Below are 12338 nucleotides of genomic sequence, written 5' to 3' on the forward strand. Positions count from 1 at the left end.
AGGATTTAACAGTCACTGGGCAAAAGCAACTTGTGAGAATGAGACTTTCTGGTGATTTTCTTTGTGGTTTAACTGTACTCAGCTGACCTAAAAGCTGTTAGCATGATTAAAGAGCTGATTACATCAAATCAAAGATAACAGAGAAGACTTCTCTCTGCCAAGAGCTGTTTCTGGGAGAGAGGAGGGAAATGTTTCAGTGAAACCATTTTAAAGGTTCCTCTAAATACTCTGAACTGCCACTTCTACAGAAAACTGTTGAGTGACACATACAAATACTTAAGTAAAACAGTGATAGAGACACCATGTCAATCATGTCTCTAATAATGACCAACATAAAAGTCCTATTTCTCTTCCTTCCAGGTCTGTAGCTATTATCACCTAGTGCAGATCTGAGGTGAAATGAATGAACTAATGGTTGAGAGCTACAGTAGCTAATGATGTAGGATCTTAATTTGGGCCAGTTTGCCACATCAGGAAAATAATACTGCAGCAACAGGAAATGTGAATTATTATGTGGATTATAATTAAGGGGTTTTTTTTGTAAGGGAAAATCAAGTCTGACATTTAAAAGTGGAAATTATAAACTTCAGAAGCCTTTGTAAACGTCAAATACACTACATATTTTTAATTTCCTGCATTGCAAGAAAGTTCTCCTGCAAAAGGGTGATCAAAGTAAGATCTTACACCTGTACCATGACAACCTCACAAGAGATGAGAGAAATTTGTAGTTTCCAACCATATCTCAAGGCATCGTATCGACAGTATATGGTAGGATGAAAGCTAACAGATTACTGCATTTTCCAGTGTTAGCCAGGCTCCTTGTTCACTCCTGGTTACACTTTGAGAGGCCGACTATGGATGGATGCTTGAATGCTTAGAAGTTATGTCCATAATTCATGGAATTTCCCTCTGTTGTTCTGCATTTTAATGGGAAACCTGCATCAGTTATTTTAGAGAAATTACTTTTTGAGTGAATGCTGATTATTACAGTGAATAGCACGAGGTGGAATAGTCACACTTGGGCTATTACTTGTTTTCAACAATGAACCAAATCAATACATAATTCAGTGGAACATTTGTATTTAAAACACAAATAGGTATCAGAGTATGAGCATCAGAGCATCATGGATTCAAACACTATAGAGAATCATATATCATATTTCATTGTAGCAAACCCCAGTTAAATTTTTTATTAACCCTTTAGTAGCAGAGCTTTAAACTGAACCCATAACATTAATATCTGTACGTACCAGCTGAGACACTGTATGTTGTCCTAATCACACAGCAGAAGGGACACTTCAAACAGGCCTGGAACACAGGAAATGTGCCTTAAGCCCCTTGTTTCAACCAGGATGCTAATACATTTCAGACTTAGAGCTAATAAAATGGAAAAAATAAATGGAGGGTAATTGTTTGAAGGCAGCCGCTCAACTCAATCTCATTCCATTATATGTGTGTGTGTTTCAATTTCCAGAATCAGCCGTCTGTTTAATGGCACAGAGCCCATCGTGCTGGACAGCTTGAAGCAGCACTACTTCATCGACAGGGATGGAGAAATATTCCGTTACATTCTCAGCTTCCTCAGGACCTGCAAACTGCTTCTCCCAGATGACTTCAAGGTACATGATGATTTCTATTTGCACACCATAGCATCATGTGTACAGTATCTGCGCTGTAGGAACTCACACAGTGTAGAAATATACAAAGGATAGATGATTGATTCAAAGTTTGAACTTCCCTCTCATCTGAGAAGAATGTCCAAGATGTTAGTTTTCGCTATCTATCAATTTATATTGTAAACATTATTAACATTACATTCACATTCAATATCAGCAGTCATTTTTTTAATTAATAAAACATTAGAAATCAAATCAAATGAATCCCCACCGATTTATCATTAAAGTGATGCTTTGAAGGTATTGTATAATTTCAGCCAGTAATTCTGAATTTGATATGTTACGAATTGCAAATGATTCTATATATATATTTTTAAATGTAATTTGTACAATATGTTACAATTTGTAAGTGCTTAAGATCCCAGACTGAACATTTAATATACCGTGGAGGAAAGGTGAAAATTCGGTCTAAAACATAACATAGTGATGTGATGTGAACCAAAGCCCAGAGCTGTTGTTTCTCACCAAAAAATGATTTCTATAGAGGTGAGGCCAGGTGAAACAGGCTGTATAGCCCCTGTTCCACTTGTTCCAGTCTGACAGTACCACCCAGTCTCCCAGCCACTGCCTCTCTCTCTGCTCTCAATAGAGTGCCATGACAGTTTAAAGGAACTGGGCTTGAGAGGGAAGTAGGAATACTAGACAAGGCGAGAATAATGTGGTCTTGAGTCTGACAGAGGGGAATGTGTGGGGAGGGAGTGTATTGTAGGGGATGTCTACAGAAAGACAAACACACACACACACACACACACACACACACACACACACACACACACACACACACACACACACACACACACACACACACACACACACACACACACACACACACACACACACACACACACACACACACACACACACACACGCGCGCGCGCACACTTTTATACAGTGCTCTATCTGGGAAACCGGAGCGACTTTGGTCCATGTTAGCCCACTGTGGCTGCACACACCTGTCTCCTGTTTCAGAGTGCGCATGAGGAGACTCCTTCCTGGATGCGCTTGGCTTAGCAAAACAAAACAAAAAATATACACATATTATTGTTATTAAGTTATTCTACTTAGTAACAGAGCAAAGATTCAAGCCAACGATCGATCATGGACTCTGGCCAAATCTTCTGTGATATAACCACTTTGATCGATCTAAAACACAATTAGTAAAATGTCAAGTTCCGGTTGATGATGTCTAAGGAGAGCATATTCAGTGCTCCATCTGTTCCTGTCCATCCGGATCCCTTTTAGTTCAGCCTATTATACCCAATCTTCCATGTCTTTCCCTGTCGGCTTGGACTAGTTCATCACTCTGGCTAAGGGGAGTAGAGGAGAGGCAGATCCACCTGGCTAACTCTCAGGGCCAAGCATTATGGCTGAATGGGGACTGACATGAACAACTGTGAGAACATGAAAGCTTCCTTCACATTTTTGGCAAATTACATTTTGGTTTTGGTTTGATCTGTATAGTGTACTGTATGGAAGCTATAGCTGTTCTCATCCACTCCTATTCTACACAGTCCAATCAGCCAATGACTGTAAGTCAAACGAATACAGCATCGGGCCTCCTTGTTTCAACTCATTACATGAATTAACTCGCATCATCCAGCCTCCCCTCTCTCTCTCTGTTGATCTGCATACCTTTCAATTTGTGTGAACTCTGAAAAAAATGCAAATATGGTTAGGAGGACTTGAACATGTTCTTATCTGAACACAATCAGTGTTGGCGTCGCCCCAGGCCTGGGTCTCTTCTGCTGCTGGCAGCCAACATGCTGTGTGTTTAGCTAAATCAATGTGAAAGCCTGCTTAGCAGTATAGTAACAAATATTCAGCATATATCAGTAGATGTGATACAATATTCACCCTTAATGTGCTTTCCACATGACATATTTCAGACATTATTCAGACTACAATGAATCACAAGGTGTGTAAGCAATGCTCAGTCAAATTAGGTGATGGTCCTTAACCATTCTGGTGTGTTTTTGCATGTTACAATTATATTATATTATCAATGAAGAGTAAGTTCTTTATTTCTCAGTACGATCCAGTAGATTTCTCAGTCACTCATAGTGCTAGACAAAGTGTTATTGTAATATTACAGCTAATTAATTTCCCATTTCACATTCATTATCATCTTGTTCATTATCACTACATATAGGTCAGTGGTGTTATCATTTCCATGTCAAATGACAGTGCAGAAGGTCACTTCTAATTTTGTTGGTTTAATTACCTGTAAAAACGATTTTGTTCCTGTTTTGGATCAAGATAATCTCTCTCTGTCTGCTCCTTCTCTGTCGCTCTCTCCCCATCTCTCTATTTTGCTCCCCCAACTCCCTCTATTCTCCCTCCGTCCTTCCCTGCGATGTTGCCTTGCCAGTGGGTGATCAGGTCGGATCATTATTTTGGAGCTCAACCGGCCTGTCTGGACACAGGATTGTGGGATAGATTGTCTCTTGGAGCTGGCAGCATACAGCCAAGACAGAGCTGTTGGGCCTGTCTCCCCTCTCATCCTCACTTCAGCATTACGTTAGGATTATTCTGTTGTTTTCTGTTCTGCCCGGCTCAGGCTCAGGATGACTAAAGTGCCTCGCAGACAGACCCCTGTTAAAAACACATCCATCCGTGGCTTCAGACCTGTGAAGGATGAGGAGCTACACTTCGATACAGAGAGCACCCCTAAGGGGGAACGTCTCTTTATGTATTTTGTCAGCCGCAGTGAGGAGGGTCTAGAGAAGGCTGAGAAAAAAAGTGACCGACCCACCTCTTCACATTCTGTAATATTAAATATTAGAATGTCGGCTTAAGATGTGTTGCGTCACCGCCTGCTTCAGCTAGAGTTGGTTTTGGGCCATTCCTGGTTTTCAGATGGGGGATCGAATGAGGGATAAAGAAGCAGAAGGTTTTTCATGCAGGGGGATTTGAAAGTGGCTATTTCTTCCATCCTGACTGAGGCAGACAGGGTTAATAATATGCTGTTTGCTGCTATTGCCGTACCATACTCTGTTCCCAGCAGTGTTCTGGAGAGGCAAGGGAAAACTCTTTTTAGATTTGGTTCCCCCAGCACCCCCAGCACCCAACACCCACAGCCAATGATGATGCAGTCAGACTGAAACAGGCACGCTCTCTTTCTTTCCTCTGCACAACCCTAACTTACTTTAGAAGTGCATAAAGACTATAATACACTGCGATCATCAACTTTTCTCTTGAACCAGATTCTTTCATAAAGAGAATGATTAGAAGGTTCTGATATCGACCAAATACATGGAGGGTATGGCAACTCATTATGTCATGGGAAATATTGTTTCCCTTTGTGCTAGGTTGAAGATGACAATTGTTAAGACAACAAGATTCTAATATCCCAAAGCTCTTTTCAACAATGTGACCAGCTATGCTACTTAGCAATGCTGCTGCTAGTTAGCATGAGCGCAGGTCCAAGATTTGTGACTAAATCAATTACTGATTGTTTTGCAAGCACATTTACAATACTCATTTGACACAATATACAATTGTGATATCAGAGCTTAACATCGGGCCACTATTCACATTAGACATTACCATAAAATTCCCTTTGTGTAAAGCATGCATAAAAAAATCAACCATGGATTATATTATAATTATCCTCATGTTCACTTCTTCTCCCATATATATTCCCCTCACCTCCCCTCTGTTAGCTAACTACCAATAGCTTGCCTTTCTTCCTCAGTCTTCCTGGTATTTTCTATGGTAGTGTTGAACGATGGTGCCATCTGGTCTTGTGGGAAATTAGAGGCAAGAGCGCAGGGGCAAATGGCCCCCAGCAAGCACAGCCCAGGGGGGAGGCAGCTAGGCAATCTGCTGCAGCTAGACTGTCTGCACATAGGAATGTACCATCCCATCCCACATCAAATGCAGCCTGGGCTCGCTGAGCCTCTCACAGGCCTCTATAGAGTAGAGCTCAATACAACATGCTAGAGGATTACTCAGCCCTGTCACCAGCTACTGTTGCAGTAGAGAGTGACTGGCTGATTGTAGCTATGGCCATGGTTAGCATGGTAATAAAAAACAATACAGGCCTTTCTTGTAAACAACTGGAGACTGATCTGGTTTACCAGTGAATCATTCTTCAATCTGAGATATTTTAATGTTCAATGTGGGCCTAACCGAGATCATTTGTAACCAGGAAATACCATGAGATTAATATGAGGGACTATAAAATACACTCTTTTAAAGCCACTTTGATACAGAACTGATTTTTCCATTGCAGGTTAGGAGAATTTACACAGCAGGTTAGGAGAATTAACGTAGCAGGTTAGGAGTCTGGGGTTAAGGTTAGGGAAAGGGTTAGGGTTAGCAGGGTTAAAGGGTTAGGGTTACCTATCTTGCTAAGAAAATCACTTCGTATCGAAGTGGCGTGAAAAGGACAAAGAGGTCTGACATGAAAATTACTTGGATTTGAGTGTTTGTGCATGTTCCCTATCCTGTCCCATCCAGGAGTTCCACCTGCTGTACGAGGAGGCTCGGTACTACCAGCTGTCCCCCATGATTAAGGAGCTGGAACGTTGGAAGCAGGAGAGGGAGCAGCGCAGGACGGCCCAGCCCTGTGACTGCCTGGTGGTGCGGGTGACGCCTGACCTAGGTGAGAGGATCGCCCTTAGTGGGGAGAAGGTGCTTATCGAGGAGATCTTCCCCGAGACTGGAGACGTCATGTGCAACTCGGTGAATGCCGGCTGGAACCAGGACCCCACGCACGTCATCCGCTTCCCCCTCAACGGCTACTGCAGGCTCAACTCTGTCCAGGTAGATAACGTTTTGTCTGTGCATGAATGTCGGCAGCCATATTTAATCATCACTAGAAGGTTTTTTTCCTGGTGATGAAAACCCCAGAGAGCCTCTGTGACTTCTGTTTTCCCATTGTCTTGAGGGAGCAGGGTTTAAAGTGGGTATAATGGTGTATCACGTTTTACAGGTGTGAAGTTGACTGTTGACTGTTGACTGTTCTAAAGTCATCACTGGTGATCTATAGGACAAGGACTCCACTTTGAAATGTCCATGTAAAGGCATGTGACATGATTTGTAGCCTGCGTGTAGCCACAGACAAGATGACTGTTCTGTAGCAACAACCCCTCATCATAACTCACATGGGATAATAGTTACTCTGATGTGATTTAGAGTGAATTTGTTTAAGATGTTCAGAGATAGTGACACATTTTTTTCAGCCACTTGTAGGCGTATGTCACAGCAATAATATTCATCTTCCTCTCAGAAAGCACTCTTCCCTCTCCGAGGTTTGAATGAGGCTTTAAGGAGCAGAGCAGCCTCTCACCACAGCTCTGTGGTATCATCAACACCTTATTGCCAATAGCCATACAGATCAACACATAGAGGAGCCTCACCCAGCGCCCAGCATGCCTCACACTACCCCCAACACGCCAGGCAGGCGTTCTGCTCTGACACCTCCACCGTCCTCCTGCCAATGTGAGAGACCACCTCCGGGGCTGCTGCCTAGCTGCCTGAGCAACGGGACAAAGTCTTGTCTCCTCTCCACTGTCTGCCTGCACTGCGGCCATGTTTTCTTCTCACAAAAATGAGAGGGGTGAAAAAAAATGATATGCATAATTTACGTTTGACTCCTTTTTAAGACACAGCTCCTCTTTTTAAAAAGACTCCAATATAACACCGCCCGGGGAGATTGAAATACACGTATTGCATTTTTTAATACCATACTTACAATTTCTCAAACAGCCTAAACCGGTTTATACTTCTTTTATAGATTTTTAAATGGCTTGCAATATAATTAATTGGCCGCATCAACTAACACAACATTTTCCCACTATGTTTACCGCCGAGTCTGGTCTCAGTGTGCGCCGTACATCTGTGTCAAATGGACTGGGAAGGATCCCGACTATTTTAGGTTTCATTATCAGGCCTTTCCCACAGACAGTGGGGCTGAGGTGAAACCAACCCACAGACTCTCTCTCTCTCTCTCTGTGTGTAGCTGAGGTGAAACAAACCTACAGACTCACTGTCTCTCTGTGAAGCTGAGGTGAAACAAACCCACAGACTCACAGTCTCTCTGTGAAGCTGAGGTGAAACAAACCCACAGACTCACTGTCTCTCTGTGAAGCTGAGGTGAAACAAACCTACAGACTAACTCTCTCTGTTGAGCTGAGGTGAAACAAACCCACAGACTCACTGTCTCTCTGTTGAGCTGAGGTGAAACAAACCTACAGACTCACTGTCTCTCTGTGAAGCTGAGGTGAAACAAACCCACAGACTCACAGTCTCTCTGTGAAGCTGAGGTGAAACAAACCCACAGACTCACTGTCTCTCTGTGAAGCTGAGGTGAAACAAACCTACAGACTCACTGTCTCTCTGTGAAGCTGAGGTGAAACAAACCCACAGACTCACAGTCTCTCTGTGGAGCTAAGGTGAAACAAACCTACAGACTCACTGTCTCTCTGTGAAGCTGAGGTGAAACAAACCTACAGACTCACTGTCTCTCTGTGAAGCTGAGGTGAAACAAACCCACAGACTCACAGTCTCTCTGTGAAGCTGAGGTGAAACAAACCCACAGACTCACTGTCTCTCTGTGAAGCTGAGGTGAAACAAACCTACAGACTCACTGTCTCTCTGTTGAGCTGAGGTGAAACAAACCCACAGACTCACTGTCTCTCTGTGAAGCTGAGGTGAAACAAACCTACAGACTAACTGTCTCTCTGTTGAGCTGAGGTGAAACAAACCCACAGACTCACTGTCTCTCTGTTGAGCTGAGGTGAAACAAACCCACAGACTCACTGTTTCTCTGTTGAGCTGAGGTGAAACAAACCTACAGACTCACTGTCTCTCTGTGAAGCTGAGGTGAAACAAACCCACAGACTCACAGTCTCTCTGTGAAGCTGAGGTGAAACAAACCCACAGACTCACTGTCTCTCTGTGGAGCTAAGGTGAAACAAACCTACAGACTCACTGTCTCTCTGTGAAGCTGAGGTGAAACAAACCTACAGACTCACCGTCTCTCTGTGGAGCTGAGGTGAAACCAACCCACAGACTCACTGTCTCTCTGTTGAGCTGAGGTGAAACAAACCCACAGACTCACTGTCTCTCTGTTGAGCTGAGGTGAAACAAACCCACAGACTCACTGTTTCTCTGTTGAGCTGAGGTGAAACAAACCTACAGACTCACTGTCTCTCTGTGAAGCTGAGGTGAAACAAACCCACAGACTCACAGTCTCTCTGTGAAGCTGAGGTGAAACAAACCCACAGACTCACTGTCTCTCTGTGAAGCTGAGGTGAAACAAACCTACAGACTCACTGTCTCTCTGTGAAGCTGAGGTGAAACAAACCCACAGACTCACAGTCTCTCTGTGGAGCTAAGGTGAAACAAACCTACAGACTCACTGTCTCTCTGTGAAGCTGAGGTGAAACAAACCTACAGACTCACCGTCTCTCTGTGGAGCTGAGGTGAAACCAACCCCATTATTCAGTGTCTGCATCCCAAATGGCACCATATGCCCTGCATAGTGGGGAATATGGCACCTTATATGGGGAATAGGGTGTCATTTGGGGCTCAGGCAGCGTGTGAATGACTTTGGGCTGGTAGAAATGGAAGCCTGCCTTCTCTTCAGGGTTCCCTGTTTGTGATGTTTGTGTTAGTGAATGAGGGACACAGTGGGGCTCTAGAGGGCTTTGGCTCAACATATAGCCTTTGCCCGGATGGGGAGGTGTTGTTCGCGGCAGGGCTCTTTCTCTCTCTGGGCTGGCCCCTTTAAGACAAACACGCATGCGCACAGACACACGCACACACAAACACAAACACACACACAAGCACACTGCAGGGGTTGGCAGATAGGCTCATTGAGCTGCTGTAGGTGAGGGGAACAGAGAGCAGAAGGAGGTGTTTTCTGGTGTAAGGGGAGATTTTTCTAGACAACTTCCTCATCCTGTCCTGTGTCATTATTGCGTGAAGGTATGAGAAGGTTATGAGAATAATCCTCATCTTACCTGGCCAGACAATGTGCCTGTGATCTGACCCCGACCCAAGGGAATGCAACCACACCCTGCCTACAGAGGAAGAAAGAGAAGAGAAAAAGAGAAAGTTTTGCGAAAGAGATGGAAAATAGTGTTGGGAACTTATGTATTTCCGTGTTGCCCTGGTTTGGATTCTTCAGTCTCAGTTTTAAATACAGATTCATCTGATGCCCTTAGTTACAGCATTTCTCTTCCGATACAAGGGCAGGTACATTCATTATAATTAATCCCCAATAAGATTTTGGGCGGCTTACTTACTCATTCTGTCTGAGAAAACGTTCTTGCCAACTCCAACCTAAGAGAAAACCTATAAACAACCCCACCTTGGTGAGTGAACGATTCATTCCTCCAGTCATGAAGGAATTTAAGGGGAATAATGCAAACCACCTGTGATGTAGAGCCATGGGAAAAAAGGACTGGGACGCTTAAGAGGGAAAACATTTAGCTAAAGAGCCACAGAGGTGTACACACACACACACACACACACATGCAGACACACACACACACACAGTCCCGAAGCAGGAGCCGGCCGGTACCCACCTCCGTACATCATAGTGATGGAGCACTGTGATCAAGCCAGACGCAATCCTTCCTTCATCACCCTGACAGCAACACTACTCTGAGATGGCCCCTGTCCTTCCTGTCCCCTCACTGCCAGGGCTGCCAGAGCCGGGGACATTACATGGCCCAGCCACTCTTTCTGACACGCCATGTCACATAGCCAGCCTATCAATCCATACGGGGTCAGCTAGTAACAGGGAGAACATGGCTCAAACCTGCAGTCTGCCTCAATCACCACCACCACCTCCATCACCCACATTACCACCACCACCCACTCCATCATCCCCACCACCACCCTCACCACCACCACCCTTACCACCACCACCACCCTCACCACCACCACCTCCATCACCCACACTACCACCACCCACTTCATCGCCACCACCACCACTACCACCCTCACCACCACCACCTCCATCACCCATACTACCACCACCGCCTTCACTATCACCCTCACCACGTCCATCACCACCACCTCCTCCACCACCAGCACCACCACCTCCATCACCAGCACCATCACCACCGCCATCACCACCACCACCATCACCACCACCACTACCATCACCACCTCCATCGCCACCTTTCTGGAAAAAAACCCCAGAGCACATGATAAACTTAGCGACCAACACTATTTCTGGCCCTCCTGTGTCAAAGCTTTACGACAAACTTATATTGTGAACTTGTCTCTTAGACAAGGCAGCAGTTGTCCCCCCTAGAAATGGAACACGTTAGTGTGATCAGACAACCACTTTCTAATAGGTCTTTTGATGCTTGTGATGAAGTGGAAAATGAAGATGAGGTAGAAACAGCGATGCGCCTTGTCACATTTTAATGGCCATGTATAGTTAAACAAAGTAGGACTCCCTCCGTGCAGCACCACATAACTGTGAGTCTACTCTACCTGTCACTCACACCCAGCCATACATCCTGACAACTGGATACTTAGACCCCCAGCCCTACATCCTGACAACTGGATACTTAGACCCCCAGCCCTACATCCTGACAACTGGAGACTTTGACCACCAGCCCTACATCCTAACAACTGGAGACTGAGACCCCAGCCCTACATCCTAACAACTGGATACTTAGACCCCCAGCCCTACGTCCTGACAACTGGATACTTAGACCCCCAGCCCTACGTCCTGACAACTGGATACTTAGACCCCCAGCCCTACATCCTGACAACTGGAGACTTTGACCACCAGCCCTACATCCTAACAACTGGAGACTGAGACCCCAGCCCTACATCCTAACAACTGGATACTTAGATCCCCAGCCCTACGTCCTGACAACTGGAGACTTTGACCACCAGCCCTACGTCCTGACAACTGGAGACTGAGACCCCAGCCCTACGTCCTGACAACTGGAGACTTAGACCTACAGCCCTACGTCCTGACAACTGGAGACTTAGACCCCCAGCCCTACATCCTGACAACTGGAGACTGAGACCCCAGCACTACGACCTGACAACTGGAGACTGAGACCCCAGCCCTACGTCCTGACAACTGGAGACTTTGACCACCAGCCCTACATCCTGACAACTGGAGACTGAGACCCCCAGCCCTACATCCTGACAACTGGAGACTGAGACCCCAGCCCTACGACCTGACAACTGGAGACTGAGACCCCAGCCCTACGTCCTGACAACTGGAGACTTTGACCACCAGCCCTACGTCCTGACAACTGGAGACTGAGACCCCCAGCCCTACATCCTGACAACTGGAGACTGAGAACCCCAGCCCTACGTCCTGACAACTGGAGACTTTGACCACCAGCCCTACGTCCTGACAACTGGAGACTGAGACCCCCAGCCCTACATCCCGACAACTGGATACTTAGACCCCCAGCCCTACGTCCTAACAACTGGAGACTGAGACCCCCAGCCCTACATCCTGACAACTGGAGACTGAGACCCCCAGCCCTACATCCTGGCAACTGGAGACTTTGACCACCAGCCCTACGTCCTGACAACTGGAGACTGAGACCCCCAGCCCTACATCCTGACAACTGGATACTTAGACCCCCAGACCTACGTCCTGACAACTGGAGACTGAGACCCCCAGCCCTACATCCTGACAACTGGATACTTAGACCCCCAGCCCTA

General features: G+C 45.6%; 1 protein-coding gene across 5 annotated transcripts in view; it reads left to right on the forward strand.

The window, feature by feature from the left end:
* Positions 1-12338, forward strand: part of LOC118376300 (BTB/POZ domain-containing protein kctd15) — a 33495-nt gene that overhangs the window by 10090 nt on the left and 11067 nt on the right. For all 5 annotated transcript variants that reach the window (XM_052484417.1, XM_052484406.1, XM_052484396.1 and 2 more), the window contains exons 3-4: positions 1475-1619; positions 6138-6443. In XM_052484417.1, the coding sequence (XP_052340377.1) occupies positions 1475-1619; positions 6138-6443 (451 nt within the window). The remainder of the gene's footprint in view (positions 1-1474; positions 1620-6137; positions 6444-12338) is intronic.

Source organism: Oncorhynchus keta, chromosome 2, assembly GCF_023373465.1.
Source record: "Oncorhynchus keta strain PuntledgeMale-10-30-2019 chromosome 2, Oket_V2, whole genome shotgun sequence".
NCBI lineage: Eukaryota > Metazoa > Chordata > Actinopteri > Salmoniformes > Salmonidae > Oncorhynchus > Oncorhynchus keta.